General features: G+C 45.7%; 1 protein-coding gene across 3 annotated transcripts; it reads left to right on the top strand.

Moving 5' to 3' along the window:
- On the top strand, positions 1-26907 carry Max (MYC associated factor X). Of its 3 annotated transcripts, XR_005974853.1 has the most exons (6): positions 1-270; positions 939-965; positions 9066-9173; positions 24115-24238; positions 24683-24767; positions 25432-25559. XR_005974853.1 is itself a non-coding variant. In XM_041658741.1 (5 exons), the coding sequence occupies exons 1-5, from the start codon at positions 235-237 to the stop codon at positions 25617-25619; spliced, it is 483 nt and encodes a 160-aa protein (XP_041514675.1). In that variant the 5' UTR covers positions 11-234; the 3' UTR covers positions 25620-26907. The 3 variants fall into 3 exon arrangements, 2 of the variants coding, with proteins under 2 accessions (XP_041514675.1, XP_041514676.1); XM_041658741.1 differs by lacking the exon at positions 24683-24767 and having other exon boundaries at positions 11-270; positions 25432-26907; XM_041658742.1 differs by lacking the exons at positions 939-965; positions 24683-24767 and having other exon boundaries at positions 11-270; positions 25432-26907.
- Positions 26908-27312: the final 405 nt, after the last annotated feature.

Raw genomic sequence — 27312 nt, forward strand, 5'->3', positions numbered from 1 at the left:
TGTCAGGGGGCCGACCGGGCGTGCGTGCCGCCGTTGATCCGGTGCTGCAGTGAGGTGGTTGTCGCCCGTGTTGTGTGTGTGTGAGTGTGTGTGAGTGAGTGAGTGAGGGAGCGAGTGAGTGAGTGAGTGTGTGCGTGGGGGCACTCGGCTTGTTGTTGTCGGTGACTTCCCCCTTCCCTCCACCCCTCCCCTCCCCGGCCGCCGCTGCAGTGGCCGCTCCCTGGGCCGTAGGAAATGAGCGATAACGATGACATCGAGGTGGAGAGCGACGTGAGTCCCGGGGCTTCTTCCTTTCCGTTTGGGTTGTCAGGCGGGGACAGCGGCCGGGGCTCTCAGTGGGGCGACGGCGGGAGGGGGCCGGGTCGCCGCCGCCCCCCGTCCCCTTACTCCGGGGCTGGGACCGCCTGCGTCGCGCTCCGACTCGCTCCCCTCCAGTCCTGTCCGGAGAGGCCTCCTGGGACTGAAGGTGGGAGCAGACACGCGGCCTCTGGGACCCCCACCTCCTCCCGTGGAGGAGAGTGCCGAGGCCTCCCTCTCCACTCTACCCGGCTGGGGATCCCATTATCCCTCCGGATCCTGGGCAAGGAGACCAGCGCTCAGGACCTGCTTCTTGGGTCCTCGATCCCCCTCCTCCCGTGACCTGGGGATGAGGGGACTGGGAGTGCTCTGACGCTCGAGGGGGATTCGGGGAGAGCAGACAGTGTGCTCCGGACCACTCTTGTCCGGTTCGGATCCCAGAAGGAGGGGCGGCGCCTGGGACCCCCCCACTAGGCTGCGGGAGCACGCTGGAGAGAGTGGAAGGAAAAGAGGGAGGGAGGGGTGTTAGGCTGCCTCCCCACCCGCTGCTTCCTCCGCCGCCGGCATTTTCTTTCTTATTATTGAATGCAAAGTGTAAAAATAACTTCTATATTTTCTATTTTTTTTCTCTCTTATTCCAGGAAGAGCAACCGAGGTTTCAATCTGCGGTACGTCTCCTACTCTCCATTTCATTTTCATTTCCGTTCAGTTTTGGCCCTTTTTTGGAGTCAGAGAGAAAAAGAGATCGCTCTTTACTTTTTAATATTCTTGTAAACTCTCCTCTTAACCACTAAGGTGAGGTGGAGTTAGCTGTGGTTGGAGGTGGGAGGCGCTGCCAATCCTATGATTCCGGATTCTCAGGTGGTAGATGCTCGTGAGTAGGTAGGGTGAGCACCCTGAGCTGTTCTGGAGTGTCGAGTGAGGGATGCAGCCCGGGCATGTGAGAAACGAAAGAGCATTCTGAAGCGAAGGGTAGGGTTATTTCAGAGCAAACTGGTCAGGTTGATTTAGGGACAAATAAGCTTCGAGCAGTCGGTATCTGCATAGTGTGTGAAGTTGCAGGAACAGTAATAATCGCCTTTAGCCAAAGTCATATGACTGCCGCAGACCCTTAAAATCTAGAAAAGCATGGTGTCCTCAACAGTAACAACAACAACAACAAAATGGAAATAGAGAGGAGCCAGAAGTTAAACCTTGAAAGTGTTACAGCTTCTTGTGGTCTGATTTTCCATTTGAGAAGGAAAAAAATTGTTGAACAGTGGCATTGTAAGAGACAGCTTTGCTGTATAGCGCTCAGTGACTTCTTAGGAGCCTGATGTTAAATGTTTTCTATGGGTGTTTCTGTGGATTTGGGTTGACACCACGGTTTCTTTCTTGTCTTTGGAGTCTGAGACTTAGCAGTAAGTGGGTAGAGATGAGGGAGAGAGAAGATCCAAATCAGAGAAGAAAGACCACGGGTGTAGTATTTGATAGTTGGGAAGTGGTAAGGAAGGGGTAGAGGGAGGGCCACAATGTGTTTGTAATTAGATAGTCAAGGACAGAGAGAGGCAGGAAGGACTGGGGTACTGAAGACTGTCCCCCTTCTAAAACGTCAGCAGTTGCCTAGCTCTGGTGCTTGCTATGTGAGAATGGGCTCACTATCGCCAGATCTTCTGATTGTTATTTCAGGGCTCGGGTTAGACCCTTTGCCATTGAGCTGTACTCCTAGGATCTTCCTACTTGAAGAGAAATGGTAAAATGCTAGAAACAGTTATTATTTTTCTGGTATCTTTGTATGCATGTAATTTTTGGCTGTTCTGGGAGTTGAACTCTGGGCCCTCAGTACGCCAGGCAAACCCTCTGTGTGGAGCTATGACCTCAGCCTACTTAATTGATTTTTAAAAATTACATTCATTTATTTAATGTGTGTTTATGATCTTGTGCACGCCAGGGCTCACATGTGAAGATCAGAGGACTCAACATGTGGGTGTGGGGGCTGAACTTAGGATCATCAGGTGTGGCCCCAGCACCTTTACCTACTAAGCTGTCTCTTTAGCTCCTACTTACTTGATTTTTAAATGATTTGTGGAACAGCTCTTTGGAGCTTGTAAAAGAATTTGCTGGATTTTCTGTGTGGTGGACACCTTTAATTCCAGCACTGGGGAGGCAGAGGCAGGCGGATCTCTGTGAGTTCGAGGCCAGCCTGGTCTACAAAATGTAGTTGCAGGATAGGTTCCAAAGCTTCAGCGAAACCCTGTTTCGAAAAACAAAACAAAACCCAAAAAACAAAGAATTTGCTGGATGCAACTAGGCTTGGTTGCCCAGACTTATAAACTTCCTTACTCAGGATGCCGAGGTAGGAAGATCAAAGGTTCAAGCCCCAACATACCCCCCCCCAAAAAAAAACAAAAACAAACAAACAAAAACCCCACACACAACAGCAAAAACAAAAAAGTCCAGGGCTGTCTCCAGTACTGTAAGTCCAGTGTGTAGGAGACTTTGGCAGAAGAGTTGCCCTGATTTTTAGGCCAACCTGGGCTACAGAATGAGATTCTGTCTCAAACAAAGAAAAACTATCTTTGTCTCTCTCTTGCCAGGGAGTTTAGCTCAGCGGGACACTTAACTTTCAGGAGGCCCTGGGTTCATCCCTAGTACTGAAAAAACAAGTTTGCAGGGTGCCACTTTGATAGCTCTGCTGTAGGACTTTAGTAATCACAGGGTAAAAACAGGTTCTTCAGTTGTGTCTGCTCTCCATTAGAGCACCAGAGACTGGACAGATTGTCTGAGCAGTAAGAAAACTGTGATTTATGAGAAACAGTTGATGTGAGTGCGGTGATGGCCGAGGTCTTCAGGATTTTTAGGAGAGATCTCACTGAAGGTGGCGTTTGCTTTCTCTCTGAAGTGTTACACACACTTCTACTGAAAGTTGTATTTCTTCTTTGTTTTCTTTTCAGCTATTGTATTTCTTCTTTGTTTTCTTTTCAGCTACTGTTATCTGTTCTGAGAGAGAGAGTGAGTTTCAGTATTTAGTTCAGTATGGCCTCGACTCAGAGATCGACCTACCTCAGCTTCCCAAGTGCTGGGATTAAATGTGTGCCCCACCATGCCTGGGTACCGTTACTCTTAATAGTATGTGCTTGATGGTTTTCATTTGAGCCTATTCTACCAGAACATGAACAGAAACGGCAATTTCTTTTCCTCCAAGTCTCCAGTTAGAAGATCTGCTCCAGGGTTGATGAGGTTAGAGGTCGAGGGTTGGCGAGGCTTGTTCTGAAGAACCATCCTTGAGTTGGAACTAGATTTGCTTCTCAGTGAGAGATAACTTTTGGTATTTTATGATGAGGAGTTACTATAGGCCTTCCGCTTTTTAAAGTGTCCACCTGGGTGGTGACGTAAATTAATTTACTAAATGCTTTCATTCTGGTGAGGCTGATCTTGCTTTGTCTAGATGTTTTTACTTTTTATTTTTGTTAAGGTGCTTAGGATTTTTTTCCTTTATTTGGGGGACATAGACAGTGAAATTTTTGTTGTTGCTGGGGATTGAACCAAGGACTTTGAGACCCATTGTTTTAATTTGATATACTTGCTGAGATTTTTCTGTTACAAGTTTATCATGATAGCATAGACAAAAAAAGTAGGTATATTGTAGACACAGTGTATTGAACAGCTATCACGAATGGGATGAAAACATGGTTCCTTCCCCTGTCCTTGTGAATATGTCTATTTGCTTATTGACATTTAGTGTAAATAATAAATACATTTTTTAAATGGGGAACACTATTAAGTTTTGTCTTTGGAAAAATACTGAGATGAAAAGAAAACATGTGGACTCAGAACAATGGTTTAGGACTGCAGAAGAACTTTTAAAAAGTTATTTGGAACCCAGGTTCACCCCTGTAATCCCAGCACTCAGGATGTTACGACAGGAAGATTGGTGAGTTTAAGCTGAGTTACAGAGTGAGAACCCTGACACACACAGACAAGTTATTTGGAAAATGTCCTGTGGGTCCTAACATGAAACGATGATCATAGTTTGTAATATCACTGCAGTATCTCAAGCCTCAGGAGACGTGTAGGCCGTTCAGCTCCCTACTAGGAAGGAGACTAACAGAAAGTGAAACTGATTTGACGGCCACCCCACACAGAAGCAGCCTCTCCAGTGAGCAGTGAGCTCTCAGAGGAAGTAACCCTGAATACTACTGAATTTGACAATTGCAGAATCTAATCTAACTGGTGCACTTTTTTTTTTAAGGGAATAAGTTGTATTTTAAAGATCTGTGGTGGTTATTTTATGCAAGAGGTTCCTTTTGCTTTATTTCTGTCTGGGAAAGAGTGAAAGTATATGTGAAATGTAGGATTACTGAGTTGGTCAGGACCCCTGAGACCTTTCTCCATGTATTGTCCTCGAGTCTGATGGACTCAACATGTGCAGTTACGATGCTAGGCAGCTAGGATTGTAGCTGGTTTAAAATAGGCTTGTGCTGTTCCCCTTCTAGACCTTTCTGGTTTAAAGTATTTTTAACTTCTCAGCTCTTTGCCTTTTTAGAGATTGAAGTGTACTTGGGAGGAAGGGAGTTGCCCACTTTGGAGGCTGAAGTTGAGGACGCTTGTCTGCCTTACCTGGGGTCAGCTGCTTGGCAGGAGTGCTGCAAGATGCATATTTGTTTCTGCTCAGATGCCAGAAGCAGTAGGCTTCCTTCCTGTGTGCCTGTAAAAGGAAAAACGGTGTTGAGTTTCTAAGAGTTGTGTTGTTTTAGGCTGATAGGATAAAAGAGCTGATCAAAGATCCTATTTGATCTTCATTTGGGGGCAAGGAGGGTTATGATGGGGTTGCTGCATAGCCAACCTGCAGTGATTCTCTTGCCTCAGCCTCTCAAGTGTGAGGATTACAGGTGTGTTCTGTCAAGCCTGACTTCAATTTGATGTTCGATTAGAAAGAACTCCTTTCTCTTAAATCTCTAGTGTAATGAATGGCATGTGTGGGTTGTAGTGTTCCCAAATTCTTTTAGGCGCCAAAAGATGGGAGAAACCTCAAAACAAGTATATTTATTGTAGATCACAGAAGTATACACCGGCCTGGGCTTCAAGCGGAAGAGCTGGGGAAGAAACTGTAGTTAGTAACTGCCTGCCTGCAGGAGACTAGTAAGGTTAGCTCATCTCAGTTGCCAGTTGTTTCATGTTGCAATTTTTGTGTTGGTTAAAATGAGCACTTTTAAGTTGCTCAGAAATTATTGTATTTGATCCAATTCTTCTTGTTAATCTTAAGTAGTAAATACACTGTATGAGAATTTGGAGCCTTTGTATTTTCCAGTGTTCTTAGTGTTTAAGTAAGACTAACTGGATACTCATAAGTAACTCCTAAAGTGCAGCCTTTCCGTTTCTTAAACAAAATAGACTAAATATCCACTAAGGATGACAGATTTCTTCTGCCTGGAGGGTTTTCTACATTGGCATTGAGGAGATTCCCTTTATGTGGAAGTTAGGTAGGTTATCAGGCAGCTTGCAAGAAATGTCTTTGGGTGGCGGGGGGCTTGTGCATCCTTTTACAGGAAGACAGTTCTCTTCCCCACGCTAGGTCTTGCAGGAAATAAGTTTGTTGACTAGTGAGATGCCGTGAATGAAGATGAATTCTCTGTGCACTAAGTTGAAAGGAAAAACTCTTGAGAGACTTCCTCAATTCTAAACTGGTTTCCGTAACTCCTATGTCCTGCCAGTTTAGCAATTAAGAAAATGCTTGCTTTCCACATTGAGCAGCGCTCAGATCCATATGCTTGTTAGTGTGAGAGATGGACAAATTATAGGTGAAGATTTTGTTTCTGTCTGCCAGCGTGGAAAAGTTTGGTGCAACTAAAACTGAGACTAAGTAAAAACCTTGGCATAGACCTCAAAACCAGACGCTGTTTGGTGCCGCAGTTCCTGATGAGCACCAGTGGGTACCTCTGGTATCACAAAGACCCTAGTACTTCCATTAGTCTGGGGCATCCTGATAAAGGGCTTTCTGACAGATACCGCAGCTCCTATGTTGAAGAGCAGGCAGTGGCCAGCCACCAGCCACTGCTCCTGCTCCTAGAGGAGTTGTTTAAGAACCTGTGGCATAGCCCAAGAAGACCTCTGTCATCTTCTTATTCCACAAGGTGTGCTGCTGGTCCCAGTGTTTGCATGACCAGGCACTTCTCGGTACCGGTGAGAGAAAGTGCACTCATCTGAGTTGAGTAGTTCTACTATTCTAATTGCTATGCTGCTTCAAAAAGACAGTTCATGGGAGGATCTCTAGCACCTTAGCTGAGAGTCGTCACCTGGTTTGTCTTTCTCAGTACTGAAGTCTTGGCCTTTTGGGAAAAAGCTATCACAAGAGAAGATGGCTAACACGGCAGTCTTAGCTGCCCACTGGTCTTGGTCCATCATGCAAGGCTAGGGGGTATCATCTTCATCTGCAGCTTAGAAATACTTTCCAGAGAGAACTCTCAGCCTTGTGTGAAGGTATGTCAAGTTTTCCTATGCTCTGTAAGCACCAGAAATGCCACTTAACTCAGAGTTGCCTGGAATTAGGCATGTGAATTCCGCATGGTTTTCACTGTGCTTGCAAATGAGGAAAAACAAATACATCCTTGCTGCTCTTTCTGTTCAGGCATAACAGCTGAGGCGTAGACATGGCATGAGGGACTGGTCTAAGATTCCACTGTTCTGCTAGTTAAATTGGGTCTGGAACTACCACAGAAATTCCATCCACTGCTTGGAGAACAACAGTCCCCAGCCTAGGCTTTCTACCAGGCAGTGGCCTGCCGCCTTTCCTAGCTGAGCCAACTTCTAACTTGGCTGACTCCCCAGATGAGAAGCCGAGATTTCTACTCATGGTCTACAGCCAAGTTCACTACAGTGCTCCAACCAAAAGACTTGTTGTCCATCTGAATCCTTTCAGTGCTGGGCAAATGGGAGGGGTGGTACATCTTGGGGTGATGGTGGTGTTAGGTTAAACTTAGCTCCTTGCTTACAGCGCAGGCCCACAGGAAACCAAGACCAGCTTAGTTCTAACTACTTGAGATTTTCAGGGTTCTCCCAGAAAGAAAACAATTTTATTTGTATCAAGAGGCATTATGGGTAACTGGTGTCGCTGCTTCTGTGCACAGCTCGTAAGCTGGGAGGAGGGCCAGGAGTCAGGGTGACTTGGTGGACAGGCGTATCTTGGGCTGCTGCTGAAGACCAAAGCTGAGCGATTGGTTTGCATGTGAACAGACCATCTTGGAAATGGGAGGGCTAGTGCATGCCAAATGTTGGTCCTGGATCTCTTGCGTCCTCGGGTATTGTGGTAGGCCAGTTTCCCTGGGCATTGATGTGTAGTTCCTTCAAGCTAACTTACACCGCTCTTAGAGGGCAGCTGGGTTACCGTGCCCTCGTGTTGTCTAATGCAGAGATAACACCTCTGTCCTAGAGTTACCTGGTTTTCCAAGCTTACTTGTCTTTCCAGATTCCTCATTCTGTCTAACTAGTTGAGAAACTACTTGACTTTAGAGTGAACTGAGGTTTAAGAAGGAGTGATTTTAGAAATCCTCCCAGCTTGTTCTCCACCTTCAGGCCTGTGACTGCGATGGGGATGTGGATTTAACAGAACTGTAGGTGAGACCCCTAAGGAATCAGGAACACTGTCCACAGGGGCTCCAGGCACTTCCTTTGGGGGGAGTCACAGACTTCTAGAATTTGATAGTAGAAAAATTTCCATTCCTTTTCTTCTCATGGCTCTTGTCTAATTTCTATCTGCCCATCTTTTCTTGTACAAGGATTCATTGGAAGTGGCATTGTTAAACCAAGTTTACGCATGTTGTTGCATTTTCAAAATTCCTGGCACTCTGTCTGGGCTTACTAGCCAGGTCACTTTCTGATGTACAGACAGGCTCTTTAGGCTAGCTCAGCACAGCCTGCTTTATTCAGGGTAGATGCTCAGGAGAGGATTTCTGTAGTTCCTGAAGTAGAGGTGTGGTTGTGTAGAGGGAGACGAAACTCCTCGACTGTGCTCCCTAGCACTCTGCTCTGCTCCTCCCCCTTCCTGAGCCTCGCCAGCTGACTGCTCATAGTTCCAAGCAGGAAAGACTAAAGGCTGGTTAGAGTATTTAGGAAAGTGCCAGATGGGCCTGACCTGCTGCAAGTGCCTGAGGGGATTTACCGAGAACATGTAGCTGTCAGGAGGTCTGCTAACCCAAGAAGCGCCCCTCTGACTCAGCCTGTGTGAGAGGAAACCCAAATGCAACTGGTACACCTGTCAGCTGTGTCATAATAACCTGCGACGCGACGGGGTTTCCAGAGGCTTGGATGAGAGGGTGTGATGGTGACCTTTAGCAGGGAGGTGTCGGAGCAGAGCCTTGGGATGGTGGGTTTATGTGGACAGAAGCACCCCCCACCCCAAGTCTCATGGTAGAGTAACCATACCTTATGAAGGTGCTCAACTGGAGCTTTCTTTAGTTACATTGCAACCACAGGCTGGCAGCTGCTCCATCACGTAGGTTGGGGACACTTGCAGGAGAGTCACACTTTGTTCCCTCGAATAACTTTGGTTTTACTTGTGCATGAGCTGGATCCACCGTGCTACTTTGGATGTTCCTGTTGCAAGCCTTGCTCACCCTTTCTCCCTCTTTAACAGAGCCTAATTCTGGAGATTCCTAACTGTCCACCTCACTCTGCAAATTTTCCCAGTCCACTTGCCAGGGACAGCGCTGACTGCATACACTTCCAGGCTTTACCACATCCACCTGTAAAAGGAGTCGCATTCCTAACATGTTCTTTCTTCATTCCCCTAGGCTGACAAACGGGCTCACCATAATGCACTGGAACGAAAACGTAGGGACCACATCAAAGACAGCTTTCACAGTTTGCGGGACTCGGTCCCATCACTCCAAGGAGAGAAGGTGAGTTTACTGACAAAGCCCATTTGTCATCGGTAGCTTGGAACTTAACCAGGACATCCCTCCTTTCTGTGAAGAAATACAGTCAGGTGGCATGGTCTCTTACTTTTTGTCTCTTTGGAAGAGTCCCACACATTTCAGTTGTTCTTGATTATCTTTAGCAAAAATACTGTCATTGTAATAGACTGTTTGTGAGAGACATCCCTAAAAGTCTTTCAAAGTTGGTGATAGTTGTCATTAATTACTTTTTTCTTGGGTTGTGCTGGCATTGAACCCAGGACCTTGTACATGCTAGGCAAATAAATTAGTCATCCATGACATTATTATAACTATATACTGTAGTGTATAACTTGGTCCGTAATTAGTTTGTGATCACTAAAGATTCCCTGAACCTCTGTGGGAACTTTTCTTATTCAGCATTGGTACCTAGTGTAAATGAACGTTTGCAGGCAGGGCTGTGAGCCTGCCTGTGCACCGGTGACTTCCGGCCCTGATGTGTAAAGAGCGTGTAAGCTGTGGAATAAGAGTTAAGAGACATGTTCATATGAAAGAAGTAAAAAGACATCATTTTCATCCTCCCTAGAGGCCTTTAGAAGTGGCTCTTTCCCCTGGAGAGGCAGGAGACAGCTGTTTCTATCTTCAAAAACAAAAGCTTTGTGCAGAAACCTATGGGTTAGAATATGGAGAGTTCACCTTTGACACTGTGTAGCCGGCTGCTCTCTGCAGACTTCCTTATTAAATGGTAAACTGGGGGAGAATACTTGTTTTGTTTGAGGGTTATTGATGTAATGTCAAGGGCAGCAGGGAGAACTCAACAGTGGAATGCCTACTTACTATATGTAAGGTCCTGTGGGTTATCCCCAACACTGAAAAAGAAAAACAACTTTTCATTTTCTTGAGACAAGGTCTCACATAGCCTAGGCTAGCCTGGAAATGGCTATGTAGCTAAGGATGTCCTTGAACTTTATGATGTCCCCCCAAGTGTTAGGGATATAAGTGTCCACAAACGCTCTTGGTTGGTATGTTTGAGTCTCACTGTATAGCCAGACTGTCCTGAATTAAGGATTCATGGCTGTTGGAATTACAGGCATGTGCTTCTACACTTGGCTTAAGAAACACTGTTTTAATAAATAAAAGCAGTCTTTACTCTTAGGTGTACTTTAAGTGACTTTACTGCTTTAGTTCTGTGGTAGGGGTCCTGAATTTGTTTGGTTATCCAAGATTAAAGTTTCCATGTTTAAGAAAAGTTAAAAAGCTCTGCTTTATATTTTGTCTATGATGTGGCCTTCTGTGTAGTTGAAATATGGAATAAGTCTAAGCTTAAGGGAAAACACGAATAGGCCATGTGAACACCGTATTACAAAACCAGAATTTGCTGTGGGTTAAGCCCACTTAGTATGTACTTGATTTAATGGCCTTAAACCAAGGTACTTACCGGAATAACAACATTCCTGAGTGTAACACTGAGCACCACGGGAAATCTTTATGACTGTAGAGACGCACCCTTTGTGCAGAAGATTATCTCTTATTCATGTCTGACCTGTTGGTGCTTATTCAGTATACCACGGTGTCCATTAACAGCATGTCAGTGAGCTACATGGGCAAGAGCTGCCTTGATCCAAGCGTGACGTGTAATGAGATACTGAGGATGTGCTCCTCAGTGTGTGGGCCACGAGCACCTACATCCAGATACCAAATGACCTTCCTGGAGGTGAGCCTGGGAACATGCACTCAGAACAAGCAGGCACACTGAAAGAGTAGGTCACAACTATATCTCTTCCTTTTCCAGCCTACTTTACCTCGCTATTATATTCTTCCTTAAGTCCTTACGATTTTATTACATTAAATCCTATTTCCTCCTTTCTCCAAGGAAGTCGACGGTTTGATTGGTAGCTTACAAATGGAAGAGTTCTCTGTTTGTGGCCTTTCACACACTCCGTTCGGCAAACATTTGTTGAGGGTCTGTACATACCAGCCGCTGTTCTTAGCAAGAAATAACAAGGCAAGTCTTTTATTCTAGCAAGGAAATTATAGAAATTAAGGAATCACTAAAAATCTGCGTACCAGCTAGGCATGGTGGTTGGCAAATGCCGTTAATCACAGCACTTGGAATGTCAGGAGCAGTTGAATCTTTTTGAGTTCATCTTGGATACATATCAAGTTCTTCGTGCGTGCGTGCGTGCATGCGTGTGTGTGTGTGTGTGTGTGTAGAAAATTAATTTCCATTATGGAGGAAATTAAAGTGGAAAGAATGGTGAACTTGAATTGGGACAGACAGATCTCAGATGGCCTTTGAGGCAGATTTCATGGACGTGGCAGAGCTGTCGTCTATGGTTCTGGGCATCACAGGCAGGAGAAAGGTGACTAATAGTGGCCCTGAATCAGGGCCTGAGGATCATTCAGGGGCCAATTGAGGAACCTAGGCTGGATGAGAGGATGGAACCAGGTCCTGTACTGTAACTTGTGTGTTTCCTCGTTTGTTGAGACTGGGTTTCCTGTGTCTCTGCCTGCCTGACCTTGAATTCCCCATCTCCTGCCTCCACTTCTTCAGCGCCCCCAGCCCAAATGAATGGGGTAGCGAACTAGGTTGTCTGTGAGTTTACTTGCTGCTGTTCTTATTTCAGAGTCCTCTCCTGTTTGCTCTTAATTTTGGCTGAACCCAGCCTCTTCGATGTGAAGGGCATGACTTTTCATTCTTCTGTCTGCCAGCAGTCTCACAGGTGCAGGGGCCTTCCCTTCCTCAACCTTCTTTGGTCTCAGACTGACTTCTCACTACGTGGTGCAATTTTCGTCTTAAAATGTATTGGAACCAAAGGAAATTGCCTCATTCTTGATTTGAATTGCAGTGGTTAGAGTTGTGACATTATGTAAGTAGCAATGGCTGTTGTGTATGAGTTTCAGAGAGCGCAGCTCAGACCCTTGAGGGAAAGCTTTGGTCCGAGTCTCCTTCGATGTCAGCAGTTATGTTTCAGGTGACTCCATAGTTAACACTGGGATTATATGATGTGTGTCCAAGCCTTTTTTTAAAAAAAAAAAATTTGTTTGTTTGGTTTGGTGAGATAAAGTTTCATTCTGTGGCTCTCATTTACAGTAATCTTCCTGCTTCAGGCTCCCAGATGTTGGGATTTACTTGTTTGTTTATTTTGATCTTGTTTTGTTTCATGTATGTAAGATTTTTTGTTGTTTGAGGCTTTTGGTTTTGTGAGACAGTGTCTCATTAGGTAGTCCTAGCTGTCAAAAAACTTACCATATAAACCAGGCTAGCTTCGAATTTCAGAAAGATCTTCCTGCCTCTGCCTCCTAAGTGCTGGAACTAAAGGCTTACTCCACCAAACCGGGCCTTATGTATATATTTTTTTAAAAAAAATATTTATTATGTATACAATATTCTGTCTGTATGTCTGCAGGCTAGAAGAGGGCACCAGACCTTATTACAGGTGGTTGTGAGCCACCATGTGGTTGCCGGGAATTGAACTCAGGACCTTTGGAAGAGCAGACAATGCTCTTAACCATTGAGCCATCTCTCCAGCCCTATGTATATCTTTAAATATACAAAGTAATGAGTTTGCTTATAGACATATACATGCACAACATTTTACTTTGTTCTTACTTATTTTTGTTTGTTTATTTTTGAGACCGTTATTCCCTGTATATCCCGGCGGCCCTAGAACTCACTATATAGACCAGGCTGGCCTTGAACTCACTGAGTCCTCCTGCTTCTGCCTTTTTTTTTTCTTTTTAAATAAAGAAAAATTGACATTGATTAAATTGAATCCTAACCTAACTAGAGATGGGGGAGAAAAAGTAATCTTTTTCAAATTTGGTGTGGAATTTTGCTGTGTAGCTTGACCAGAACTCATAATTCTGCTTCATTCAGCGCCCTAGTCACTAAGACTGTGAGCATGTGCCACTCTGTCTAGCACAGGGAAAACACTTAATTTGTTTGTTTATTATTGCAGCAGGGTCTCATACTGTAGCTGATGCTTGTAATCCCCTCGCTTGTCTTGGTTGACATAGAATTTATAGTGATCTTCCTACCTCAGCTTCTTAGGCATTGGAATGACATGAGTATATCATCAGACCTGACAAGAAAGGAAACTTACAATGTACGTTTATTCCTTGTTTCCTGTATGAGGCAAAAGAAGCATCATAAAGAATGCCTGTCTTCCCTTACCTCTGTAACCTAGCACTTGGGAGTTTGAAGCAGGAGAATAACTATGAGATCAGGGTCTGCCTAGACTATAGAGAGAGACTTTGTCCCTGTTTCCTCTTGCCCTTTATAAAAGAATATTACTGTTTCATTAAGAGAAGAAATTAAGGAACTAGAGAGATGGCTCAGTAGTTAAGAGTACATGCTCTTTCAGAGACCTAGGTTTGATTCCCAGCACCCACATAATGGCTCACAACTTCCTATAACTCCAGTTCCAAGGGATTGTTCTCGATCTCTCTCCCCCTCTCCTCTCCTCTCCCCTGCACATGTGTGCACGCGCACACACACAAGAAAATAATTTTCTTTCAAAGAAAGAAAAGAAAAGGCCAGTAAGCTGGGGGTGGTATTGAATACCTGTCTGTATCCCCAGTACTTAGGAAATGGAAGCGGAGGAGGAGGAGCGGAAATTCAGGATCTTTGTCAACTACATATTGAGTTAGGCCATCCTGTCTCAAACACAGCCTTCCTTTTTTTTTTTAAACACAGCCTTTCTAAGAAACATTGACATCCTTGGGCAATCACTGATGTGCTGCTCCTGCTGTTATCAGAAATGAGCTTGCTTATATCATGTCCGCAGTCTGTACCACAAGGAGTACAGTGGGACTGCCGAGTTCCATTTTACCATAGTGCTGAAGGATGAGCCTATGAGGATATTTTAAAGAAACCAAGCCTGGTAGCAGTTCTGAAGCCTGTTAGGCTAGTGATGACCTATGTCAGACAAACAAAATCTCCCCCTATTCATGCTAGCAACCTTAGTTAAGTGCAGTAGGGGTACACACACACATACATACACACACATACACACACACACAGACGTAAAAGTAAGCAGGGAACATTTGGAAAGAAGAGGGATTCAATGGAAGAGATGGAGAGGGTGGTGGGGGAAATATGGTTCAAGTTCATTGTATGTGTGTGTGAAATTGTGAAAGAATAAAACAACAAAGGAACTCTTAAATACTTAAATCTTGTCATTTCTTGGGATCTTTCTTAAGATAGATGCATTGGTCTTAGCAGTGTGTCACACAAGAGTTACTATGAAAATAATCAAAGTGGTTTATCTGGGTTACACCAAAATGCAATTGAGGGTCACTTAGTGTCTGTAGATTCTTCTGACTTCACATCTCTCCACTCAGTTCCAGATCATTCCAGTCAGTAGTCTATTTAGATTTGTCTTCTGTCCTGGGCTTGGGGAGTGAACCTTCATACTCTGTTGTTTTAAGGTGTTTGGTTTTTTCCTTTTTTTTTTTTTTTTTTTTTTTTTTTTTTTGGTTTTTCGAGACAGGGTTTCTCTGTGGTTTTGGAGCCTGTCCTGGAACTAGCTCTTGTAGACCAGGCTGGTCTTGAACTCACAGAGATCCGCCTGCCTCTGCCTCCCGAGTGCTGGGATTAAAGGCGTGTGCCACCGCCGGGTTTGTTTTTTTTCTTGTAGTTTTTTGATTGTAGGTGAAGCTCACTGGGAAAGATGGAATGAGATTAGGGCCAGTCAGCCAGAGTGACAAAATGAGAGTACTGTCAACTATCATCCCTCTTTTAATAGGGAGCTATTGCTTTCTTGAATAGAAGTTGTGTTAATTATATTAAGGTGGGTTCTACGGAGTATGTTCCTCAATGGTTCACAGGCCCTGACTTACTGTTGATTTGGTAGTTGGAGGCAAGAGCTTGTAGACAGCCCATTACTCTTTATGTGAGAGTAAAATTCTATCCTCTAGCCCATAAATTAGTCCCAATATCATTTCAGAATGTTTATAGCCACTCATCTCCACTTGTCATGGTCGACAATAGCAATAGAAAGTGGCTTTCACCATTGCCATTTGCAGCTGGGCAGCAATTTATAGGAGTTTTTCACATTTTAAAGTTGCTTCTTAAATGCCTATTTATTGTCTGTAGTGTTCTCTCAGGCAATCAGGCTGTGAATTTCTTCCTTAGAGATGGATGGCAAGAGTATAACCTCACACGTGGCACTTAGACCCAGGGTGTTGCTAGGCGTGGCACTGCGTGCCTGTAATCACAGTGATTGGAAGGCTAAGGCAAGAGGATCAGGTGAGCAAGGTCATCCTTGGCTATATGTGGAGTTTGAGGTCACTCTGGGCTACATGAGAACCTGTTTCAAACAAGGGCAAAAGAACCTTGATTTTCCTAGTCTGCACTCAGCTCAGAATGTCTTGATGTGGGTGGGAGAGGAGAGCACAGAGAGCTGTGTGCCGTCACAGATCCAGTACGTGACAGTTCTCAAGCCGGGGTTGTGGTGAGAGTCAGCACAGCCCTTCAAAGAAAACAACAGCACCCACCTCTCCTGTAGGGTACCTGCGAGACCCTGCGAGCGCTGTAGAAATATAGACAACAAGTAGGTAGTCACTATTGAGGATCTAGCTAGCTCTCGTGTGTGTGTGTGTGTGTGTGTGTGTGTGTGTGTGTGCGAGAGAGAGAGAGAGAGAGAGAGAGAGAGAGAGTGAGTTGCATCTCATAGTATCTAAAATACAGAACTGATCTGTTTCTTCTAGTAAAGTCTGGTTTCCTTAACAAGGCAGATGTATTTTAAGACAAATAGCTTCATTGTGGCAAGGAATATAATGGTTCTTGGCAAATAATCTCACTGTCATCATACCAATATCTGTGTTTGCCTGATTTCTGCTGGCTGTTGTCTGTGCTGTACTGTCATTTGGACCACCAAGGCAGGGAGCCTGTCTCAGGCCTAGTGGGGGAGCTCTATGTCTGTCCTGATTATAGAATCTGGGAATGCCTCTTTCCTGTGGATCCAGCTCTTTATAGCTACACTTCTGGGCTGTTGATGTGCAGTGTCTTTGAAATGGGATATAAACCCTAGCCCTGTCTATTTTACCTTATTACTTATTACCCCAGTTTGGGCAAGTGACAACTTCTGTTTAGTTTGTCCTCCCTTCCTCCCTCCCTCCCTCCCTCCCTCCCTGTTGGTGGTGGTGGGTTTTTTGTTTTGTTTTTTGAGGCAGGGTTTCTAGCCTGGCCTTGAGCTCACACTCAAAACCTGTCTTTGTTTCCCCGAGTGCTGGGATTAAAGGCCTGTGCTACTACCACCTGACTTCTGTTTAGTTCTTATAAACTGTTTCTGTGTCTGGCCTTCAAGGTCTTCTCATGGACCAGTCAGGTAAGGACTTGGTGTTGCCTTGCCTCTTTTCCCTTAGCAACCCTCCTAGGGTCCTGGAAGAGTGTGTCTACTTCCTCCAAAACTTTCTGAAGTCCTCCTCAAGGTCAGACTCTAGGCTCAGGTTCCAGCTAACTCAGACCGGAGGGCTGTGTGCAGGCGTTGCCAGTCTCCACCTCCAGGCCTCTCTCTTAAACACTTCTTGTTCCTTTCAGTCCAGTAACTTAACAGGCTCTCCTCTGTTTTAGTACTTACCAGGACTAACTCTGCTTAGCTTGCAAAGGCAGATGGGACCCATGTGCCTAGAGTTAATTCTCTGGAGAGCCTGGGTGATGCTTTCCCTGAGGGAGACCAGGGGACTTACTAACATTCTTTGTTTGTTGAGACATTGATCTAGAACTCTCCTTTAACATTACTTTTTTTGTCTTTGAACAAAATTGCTAAACCTCCAGAAAAATGGGAAGAAAAACAGGTCTGCCTGTTTCTCTAACATGGCTATAGCTTCCCTTTTTCCTAAGATCTTTGACAATCACTGTCTGGTAAACATTTACTATGAACCACAAATATATCTGAATAGAGCTTAATGTAAATACATTGAAACTTTATAGCGGGTACTACTAGAAACTAAGAGTGAGGTCGGGGGCCTGGGCCCAGTGGGTAAAGTGGAAGGCCAAGCTTGAGGTTTGGATCCCCAGGTCCCATTTAAACCATAGGTAGTATCTACCTCACATTTGTAACCCCAGCACTTTTGCTGTGCAGTGAAAAGCAGAATCTATGGAAAAAGAGGCCTCATGAATTGGAGAGGATGGAGGGCAGGAATGGGAGAGGTTGAAGTGGGGAGGTTGTGTTTTAATTTTTAAAATTTAAATTTAAGAAGTAAAGATAACAGACTAAAACATAATTTCTGTATTTAAAATTATTGAAAATTTAACACTATTTTTTGGCTGCACTGCTTTTTTTCTCTTTTAGAGAGAAAGGTTTTTGGTTTGTTTTTGTTTTTGAGACAGGGTCTCAAGTAGTTAAGCTGGCCTCAAACTGTGCTGTGTAATCGAGAGTAGACTTGAACTTCTGATCCTCCTGCCTCCAACCTTCAGAGTGCTGGGGTTACAGGTGTGTCTCCATGCCCAGTTCCTATTTATTTATTTTACTAAGATTTAGAAATACGATATATCTATTCCACATTTGTGGTCACTGCAGTTTAAGTGTTCGTTAGCCTTGTGGCTAATGTGGATCACACAGAATAGTGCATGCAGTAAACTCTCCTCCTGCTGTTACCCTCCAGTTTAGTGTGACAGAAAGTGGTTACCACCTTAAAGTCAATGCCAGACTTGTCTCCTTTTTTCTCCCCACCAAAAGTTATTATTTTAATTTTTAACTCAGAGGCTGTAGATGTAACTCCATTGGCAGAGGGTTTGCCTAGCATGCTTGAAGCCCTGGGTTCCGTCCCCAGCATTGTATAACCAGGTATGGTGGTGCTCACCTGTAATCACAGTACTTGAGAGGTGAAGTTCAAGGTCAGCCTCACCTCAGCTATTTAGTGGGTTTGAGGCTATCTTGGGCTATGTGAGAACCTGCAACCCCTAATGCATAGAATTGATAAAGTCTAAGAAGCAAGCAGGGAACTCTCCACTCTGGTCTCCTGGTCTCGCAAGCACACTTCCATGGATAGTGTAACACAGCTTGCTGTACTTGCTTACACCTTGCTTTTCCCCTTGATATGTCACTCGCCGTTAGTCATTTGGAGTATTTCTGTTATCAGTTTGGGTTTTGTACACTTTTAGTTCTATAACTAAAGTAGTGATGAGTAGCATGACGTGTATGATCTGTATACAGATGAAGGCTGGAGCCACAGACTTGCTGGGTATTGCCAGAACACTTGCCAGGGCGCCTGTTTCCATCTCATTCTCTCATCGTATGTTTTGGAGTCTTTCACCATCACTGGGTTTTGTTTTGTTTTGTTTTCCCCTTAGAGGATGACTAACTGAGTAGGCAAAAACTAGTAATTACTTTTACATTTTTGTTTATTACCTTTGAAAGTAAATATTTTTCCACATGTTACTCACTAGATCTAGTTCCTCTTCAGGGACCGAGAGTTGTACTTGTTCTTCATGGGGAAGTGCCACACCTTCTAACAGGGTCTCAGTGGCACAATGAAGCCCATGAGGTTTGAAAAACAATTTTGACCCTTAAACCAAAGTCTTCCAGGGTCTGTCATTTCTGCGTCTGCGTAGCAGTCAGCCACCCCTGCCAAGGGCCTAGAAGCTTAGAAGCCACGCCTGCCAAGGGCCCTTAGGGAACTTGACAACCTTCAGCTGCCTGTGCTACCACTGATGGTTCCATTTTAGAGTGAACTAGTTTAAAGGAGACCCACATTTCTTAGGCAAATTTGCTAATTTTCATTTAGAGAAAGACTTACTCAACAGAAATGTCTACCAGATCTGCCTGCTCACTCCCCATTTAGTTCTTCAAAGCAAGACTTATTTGTGAACCAGGCTGGCCTTAAGCTCGCCATTCTCCTTTAACAGACGTAATGGCCCGCCATGCCCAGCTAGCATCTGAATGTGGAAAAGAACAGGGTCTAGTGGAGCCACTGGCCTAAGATCCTTCCTCAGGGAGGGGCGGAGGTGCTCCTGATGCTGGTCTGGGGCTGCTGTGCTCTGCCTTGCCTCCCGTGCCCTGCTGTTGTCTAAACCAGTTTGGCTTTTTATACAGAAACAAGTAAGTCTGGTCAGACTGAGGACTAGAATGTGGGACTCTTGAGCTTTATGTTTGGGGGGGGGGGGGCTGTGGCTGGGTGCCAGAGGAAGACAGCTTTTGGGGGTTGGGTCTGTTCTTCCACTGAGTGGGTTCTACTCAGTGTTCACTCACCGGCCCTGTACGGAGACTGTTGGGTGGTGGCACACGCCTTTAATCTTAGCACTCGGGAGGCAGAGGCAGTCAGATCTCTGTGAGTTTGAGGCCAGCCTGGTCTACAAGAGCTAGTTCCAAAACAGCTAGGGCTGTTACACAGAGGAAATCCTGTCTTGAATTCCCTCTCCAACCACACACACAAAAAATCGTAACTGGAATTAGCAGCTTTTGAAGGCTTTGAGTCCTTTTGTGAAATGTAGATTTTTGCCAAGAAACATGGGTAGGTTGCCTCTGCTAGCTGTTTTCTAGGAAGGGGTGTAGCTCTGGAGGATGGATTGACCTTCTTTCTCTTCAGCCGCCTGTTGCTAAACCTGGAGTCTTCTCCATTGTACCTTGTGGGTTGTCAAGAGGTGGTGAAGGCCAGCACTATGGGAGCTGACTCTTCCACCCCTGCCCTGCCCTGTCCAGCAGAGTCCTTCCTGCTAGCATGCTGCATCATCTTCAGGCTCTACCTCACCCAGCATTTCTTTGCTAGGAGTCTGAGGTGTCGTGCGTGTGTGGTGTTCTTCGGTGCTATTACTGTTAAAAGTTGGTCGTTATTATTACTGTTTGATTTTGTTTCTCGCTTTTTACTTTTTAACCAAAAAGACTAGTCTTCAGCCATTGCTTTTCAACCCAGGCCTGTGCCTGTGTGGAGCTGGCTCACCGGCTGGCCTTGACTCTACTTTGAGGTTTTCGTTGCTGTCCTTGCAGGCAAATCAGGGGTTCTCCTGAAGTCCTGTCCTCATCTTTACTTTTCCTCGCCATGAGAACTCCTGTCTCTGTGGTTCTGTTGCTCGTTTAAAATGACTGCTACAGCAGGGCAGTGATGGCACACGCCTTTAATCCCAGGACTTGTGAGGCAGAAGCAAGCAGATTTCTATGAGTTTGAGGCCAGCCTGGTCTACAAGAGCTAGGTACCAGGACAGGCTCCAAAGCTATAAGGAAACCCTGTCTTGGGGAAAAAAATTACTGCTACAGCTACCTGTATTCAAGACTTGGGTTCACATTCTGACTATTGCCTTCAAGCTAACTAACATGGGGTAAGTTTCCTAGTGGAGAGGGTGTATGGGGTGCCTGGTACTGGCAGCTAGCACTCAGTGTGAGCTGCAACTGTTTCTGCTGTACCGGTTATTCTTGCTTCTGTGTTTTAGATTTGCAACAAGAACTTGCAAGGCTACATAGCATCTACTCTGTGGCTCTCCATGCTGCTATTTATGTATAGCATAGCTGCCTCTTTCGTCCCTCAGCCCTAGTCTGTCTTGTCCAGCAGCTCTGTTCACACTATTCGCAAGAGCCATTTCTGCTCGCAAAGGCGGAATCAGTGCTCTTTAAACATGAAAAACTAAACAGAAAAAAAAAATCATTTGGATGCCTACTATGGTAGTGGTTGGTCTGTGGGCACGTTGACTTAACGTGCTCTGCATGGTCAGAGGACTTGTGAACTGAGCCTTTTCAGAAACAGAAACAGAAACTGAAAGCCTGGAGCCATTCCATAGTCCATGCCACAAATCCCAGTACCTTCATGTTTATTGTATGAGTACTATGAACTCATAAAGGCCGGGAGGGGCCCACGCCATACAGTTGTGGCTGCTTATGTAGTCGTGGTATGGTTTGGAGAGATGAGATGTGTAGGTTGCAGATGAATCTAGCATTTTCTGACTTTAGCCTTTTGTTTTCCTCCCTTGGGTGGATAAAAATTTCACATTTTGTTGCAGTTTTTAGACTTTTTGAGTATCCTGGAAAGGACAAAGTAAAGTGAACTGAATAATTTTCAGGAATTCTTGATTGGCCAGGAGCACCTTGCTCACATGACCAAGGGCACTTCTGCTTTTAGCTAGCAGGAGCTAGAGGAAGGGTTGGTTGTATTGCCTTTAGCATTAGGGATGCCTTGAACACTAGGAGGAAATTCCAGGACAACCAGAGCTACAGAGTGAGACCCTGTCTTAAACAATTTTTTTTTAGTTAGAAACAAACAAAAACAGTCTTCTTCAGGGACCTCCTGATCCCAAAGCCCTGCTGTGGGCCTTTATAATTCAGTCTCCACTGAAAAGCAGCCTGTATGAACACTGCCATCACCTAGAGAGCCGTGTGCCCTTTCTGGCTTGCTGTGCTTACTCCTCACTTTTCTCTTGCTGCTGTGTTCACGGTTCCGGTTGTAAGTGTCTGAGAGACACTAGAGTACATGGGCCTGCACGGTTTGCTGCTCAGCAGCAGCCGTCCCTGGCCGGCTGCAACTGCTCTCGTTTTCAGTTTCTGCCTTCTCCCCTTGTCCCAGATGCACACAACATGGTTAAGAACTAATGCTGTCTTCTGGGAGCTGTCAGAAAAACAGCTTTAAAATAGGCAAGTTAAAAAGAGATTGGCATACTTATTATTCCAGCGCTTGGAAGACTGAGTCAGGAAGATCACAGTTTCAAGGCAGATCAGGCTCAGTGAATGAGACTGAGGTGTAAATATGCGTAAGGAGGAGCTGGGACAATGGCTCAGTGGTTAAGAGTACTGCCTGTGCTTCTAGAGGACCCGGGTCCAATTCCCAGAACCTACATAGCAGCTCACAAATGTCTGTTACTCCAGTTGCAGAGAGTATGGTATCCTTTTACAGACATACATGCAGGTAAAACACCAATGTACATAAAAGTAAATCTTAAGGACAAAAAGAAAAATTAAAGTATTCATAGGGATTTATCAGTGATAGAGAGGGTAGAGAATTTCTAGTTGGTTAGGAGCAACCATGGACACGAATATCTGCGAGTACAAACAGGTAGGTAATACAACTCTTGTCTTCCGAATCCCTACCCTGCAACCTGCCATTCTCCGCTAAGCAGCTTCAGTGACTGTCAGTCAGATTAATTAGTCCTTACCAATTATGTGCACCCTCCTTGTTTTGCCAACTATGACCTCTTTGAGGAGATAGAGCCCCTGAAATGTCCATTGCTGGGTCACCTCCTTCCTCCTACACAGGCTGACCACTTAGCTAAAGGAGCACACCCATCTTACCTCCCCTTACGTCCTTGTGTTGCTCTGTCCTCTTCTCACAAGCTCTACCTGTGGGGTTTTGGAGTCCTGTGCCATACTAAGGCAGTGTCTAGCCACAGTGGGGTTGTCACCCTAGCTGCCTTTTCAATGACATTTATAATCTGGTAGTCTTGGTCACACTAGTCACTCTGCCTGTGGCTTGTCTGCATGGAGATAATCCTTAGCTTGTCCACTAGACAGCAAATAGCTTATGGGCAAAGACGCCACGGCTAATAACCTTTTGTTTTTCAGTGTCTGCCTTGCACATAACTCTTACCAAACAAAAATGATTGATTGAATTTGAGTGACTTCCTCTTGAGCAGAGATCACCTTGAAGGTGCTGTAAGAGGAGGAAAGCCTGGGGATTTTAGTGTTTTCAATGACTGAAAGTTCAGGCCTCACCTCGCCTACCCTGAGGTCTGTCAGTTGATCAGTAGGATTTAGTATGAGTTACTTTTAGGTTTACCAGGTTGAGTTTGGTGTGTTTTTGCCTTCCCTTCAGTGTTGTTTTCTGGTTGCTTTGGAGCCCTGGGGTGTAATGTAGAACTGTTTTGAGTTACCCTTTTGAGTGCAAAGTTTTCCTGATGCTCGGCCTCTGGAATGAATGCTCCACTCAGGGCACCTGTGCTGCCTGCCTTCAGCTTGTCTTTGCACCATCTTACATGTTGGGCTTAACTCTGGCCACACATGCAGCCTGGTGGGAATCTACCAAACAATATGATTCTAGGGGTCCAGTAAATAGTAACCTGCTATCCATTTTATTGACTTATTTATTACTTGTTCCCCTGTTGTGCCTGGCCCAAATTGTCTACCATAATCTAGAGGTGTGGCTGTTTCCTGAGATGGCGCAATTGCTTCCTGTGCTGACATCAAGCACCTCCAGCTTTGATGCACTCTTGAGACAGTGCAGCAGGAGCGCGGTTGAGTTGAGCTTGCTTACCAGTAGTCTGGGGTTGGGGAAGTTGAAGACCTTGATGGAAAGACATGTCCCCACCTTTATTCCAGGCCAGTCCGTGATCTTGTCATTCTGAACTGGCTGCTTGTAGCCAAGGCCTAGCAGAGTGTATGTGGCCTGAGTTTTCATTGTGTTTTGACATCTGATGTAGTCCATCTGGGTCTAGCATGTACAAAGCCCTGTGTTTAATCCCTAGCACCACATAAAACTGGGAGTAATTATCCCAGCACTTAAAAGGTAAAGGCAGGAGTGACAGACTCAGCTACATAGTGAGTTCAAGGTCAGCCTGTCCAGTTGTAGGCAAGCAGAAGACTTTAAACTGAAGAGCCAGAGGGTTGAGAGTGTGGCTCATGGCTATAATCCCAACAGCTGGGAGGCCTACGTGGCCTTAAAAGCCTGTCTCAAACAAACAAGTCTGTCAGAAAAGGATGCAGAGGAGATGAGAGGAATACAAGTTCAGAGACTGACAGACTGTAAGGCCCAGCTGTCCACAGGCTAGCTGGTGGTTTTAGTAAGTGTGGCTCTGAGTCCAGGCTTCCTGGTAGAGCTGAGACCTGTGTAGGTGAGTTCTTTGAACCACATGGCACTTTGGGTTAACAGCCATAGCTGGACTCTTTCCTCAGCCATTTCCGTCTTGCTCACCCTCCTGTTTTCAGTCCTTTTCCCTCATGCTTTTGCCAGAGAAAGACATGGTTCTCCTGCTACGCAGATTTGGTCTTTATTTTGTCCCATGTTTTTTCTCATATTGCAACAGGCATCCCGGGCCCAAATCTTAGACAAGGCAACAGAGTATATCCAGTATATGCGAAGGAAAAACCACACGCACCAGCAAGACATTGATGACCTCAAGCGGCAGAATGCTCTTTTGGAGCAGCAAGGTGAGCAGCCACACTCATGGGGCAATTGGCCCTGCTGTGCCCGGCCAGAGCCAGAGGACCATGCCTCAGAAGCATCCTCAGCCCTGCTCCACGGGCCTTCGAAGTTGAGTGTTAGAGCCATCCTGAGGAAGGACCAGACCTCCAATGAGGAGATGGAGGAACTAGGGAGTTGAACATCCAAAGGCTTGTATCTTTCTGGCCTGATCTCTCCCTTCCTTGGGGCTCAGGTGCTCTGCCTACAGTAAGGGTCATACCTGGTGTCAGGTTTCTGAACAGAGCTTTGAGGTCCTTGGAATAGAATGTGCCATGTAAGTACCAGCATCTCCAGGAGTTCAGGGGACAGTGAGCCCTCCCCATTGCCAATAGTAGTCCAATCAGGGCAGCCTATGGGCCAGGCCCCTGCTCTTCTCCAATGCTCACACCCGCCTTTTCCTACAACCACAGGGGAAAGCGAGAGCTGATCAAGTTCTTTGTTCCTGGGGAATTCACTTCTCTTCCTCCCTCATGGAAGATGCAAGTAAAAGGAAATGCAAGTAACCACCTGGGTTAGAACATCTCACATAAAATAAATAACATGAAGGGTTGATCCTCCAGGCTCAAGCTGAGCTGAACCAAGGGATGGGCAGTGGGCGGTGGTAGTGGGTTGGATGATGGGCCAAACAGCCTGCATGTAGGGGTGTCTGTTGAAAAGCCCAGGTATTTTGTGTGTATTGGTGACTTGCTTCCAAGTGTCCAGCTTGTCATTCCAAGTGGATTTTGTTCATGAGAGCCAAGCCAAAAGTTTCCTTTGACCCAATCTATTTTGTCATCCTTTCCCGCTCTCATTGGGCCTTCACACTTTCATGGAGCCTGGCATTGCCAGGCTAGGTTCTCCTCTGTCATTGCATTGCTCGATCCAACAGGGTACTCTTGCTCTGGTCTCTGTGCTGGGTCCATAGCAGGACGGTGTCTCATCACAAGCCTTCTCTTCAGGGTGGTATGGCAGAGTGGCTGGCCATGTGTGCCGGGCCCCCAAGTCCAGCTGGGAAAAGAAAAGGGGGAACAGCCACCAGAAGGGAATGATTTCTGAGCCACCCTGTGCCTTGGGGGCCAGCAAGCAAACCCTTAGGAAGAACAGGCTGGACCCTGAGTCTGAGATTTGGTTTCTCCGGGTCGCCAGAAGGTGGTAACATGCTCCCTTGGTTGCCTTTTAGTCCGTGCACTGGAGAAGGCAAGGTCAAGTGCCCAACTGCAGACCAACTACCCCTCCTCAGACAACAGCCTCTACACCAACGCCAAGGGCGGCACCATCTCTGCCTTCGATGGGGGTTCAGACTCCAGCTCAGAGTCCGAGCCTGAAGAGCCCCAGAGCAGGAAGAAACTCCGGATGGAGGCCAGCTAAGCCATGCGGGGCAGGCCAGCAATAAAAACTGTCTCCACCGCCTCATCCTCTCAGTTCATCGTTAGAACTCGCAAACCATTGACAGACTCTTTAGTTTCCTCTCTCTTTATTAATTGTTATTTTTGCATAGAAGCTCTTGGACAACAGCGCCCATCCCCTCCCTGTGTCCACTATTTTTACATGTGTTCCCTTCAGGGGTTCCTGTCCCCACCAGAAATTTTAAACCAAAACACCCTAACTTGGCAGCTCTTTCTGTGGAGGACAGACAGCCGGCCAGACCTCTGAGTACATGGTGTCCTGCCCACCCCACCCCACCCCCCAACTCCTCCTGCCTTCAGAGCGTGTGCCTGGAGGGCATCTGCCCCGCTAGGCCCCTCCCAGTCTCTCACCTCTGTTTGGTGGAATGTGTGACTCTGAACTGCTCTACTTTGGCAAGATGACCAGATTGGAGTAATCAGAATTACCCCTCTCCTCTGTAAGGATTGAGTTTTGGAAACGCTATCTATCGCTCCTGTTGAAAGACCAGATTCTTGAAGAAGTTTGTGGTGAAAAGGAAAGCAGGGACAGATTTGCAGAATCCTTGGCATGTTTCACGCTTCAGTTGTTTAAGCCTGCAGAGCCAGCCTCACAGAAGGCCACGCGACACTGGTATGTATAGGAGATGGCAGCAGTGAAACGGCCACCAGGAGTGGTAGGGGAGGTTGTGTGTGGGCGGGACAGGGAGGGAGGGAGTCGTAGGAGGGGTAGAGGTTTTGTATTAAGGGCCAGTGATGATGTTTTGATATTTATTTCCTGCTACTGAAATTTGAATCTGAATGAAATGCCCCTATTTCTGATGATGTCGATACTGTAAAGCGACAGATTCATAAAGTAATGATCAAATCTTCGTTTCTTTCTGCGTGTATTTCTAAGAAATAGAGCCAACTATTTTGTATGTAAATACCAAGAGCGACTTACCTGGTACTAAACCCACAGCCCACTACAGCCTCCCTCCCTCCTTGCCTCCAGTCCTGGAACTTGTCGCCACTGTGTGATCCAGCCCTGGCTCTGGCTGTGGTCAACAGAGCCCAGTGAAGGGTTTCATGTCTTTAGGCTTCATTTCTTTGTCTTTTCCTACTCTGTTGCCAGCGTTTGCTGATTTCTAGTGTATACTCTGTAGTCTCAGTCGGTATTTGATTCCATTCCATGGAAATAAAAAGTATGTTGTACATACTGCCCAAGAATTGTCTTGCAAGTTAAGGCTTCCCCCTTTACTATAAGAATATAAATAAAAACTTATTTTATCCTTGTTGGTAGTGGTGTCTTCTTGCCCCTGCAATGGCCAAGATAGTTGAGGGAAGGGCCTGTGTGGAGCCTTGAAAGAAAAGCAGAGATCTCTGCCTGGAGCCTGCAGAGCCAGGAGCAGCTGTAGCAGACCTGTTTCTTCTTGTATCTCAGCCTGAGAGTGGTTAAGTGATTGATAGAAGGCGACTTTGAGGCTTGCACTGGGTCACTGTGGCAGCAGCTCCTGCTAAACAGTGCTCTTGGGAGGAATTGATGGCTCAGAGCTGTGGCTCTTGTTCTCCTGCTGATGAGTGTCCAGTGTGAGAGGTGGCTAGTACTGGCTGGGGTTTTTCAGTTTCTAGAGAGTTCCTTCTAGAGAGTTCCAGTAACAGAGCGGAAGCAGCAGAGCTGCCAAAGCCTGGAAGTCAGA

Source organism: Microtus oregoni, unplaced genomic scaffold (assembly GCF_018167655.1).
Source record: "Microtus oregoni isolate MIOR12 unplaced genomic scaffold, Mior012 000009F_ref0000495, whole genome shotgun sequence".
In the NCBI taxonomy this organism is placed as follows: domain Eukaryota; kingdom Metazoa; phylum Chordata; class Mammalia; order Rodentia; family Cricetidae; genus Microtus; species Microtus oregoni.

Bases quoted from the DNA above. Each gene is read 5' to 3' on its own strand.
- Max (XM_041658741.1), top strand. From the start codon at position 235: ATGAGCGATAACGATGACATCGAGGTGGAGAGCGAC. The intron at 966-9,065 runs GTACGTCTCCTA...TCATTCCCCTAG, and splicing joins AACCGAGGTTTCAATCTGCG to GCTGACAAACGGGCTCACCA. The intron at 9,174-24,114 runs GTGAGTTTACTG...ATATTGCAACAG, and splicing joins CATCACTCCAAGGAGAGAAG to GCATCCCGGGCCCAAATCTT.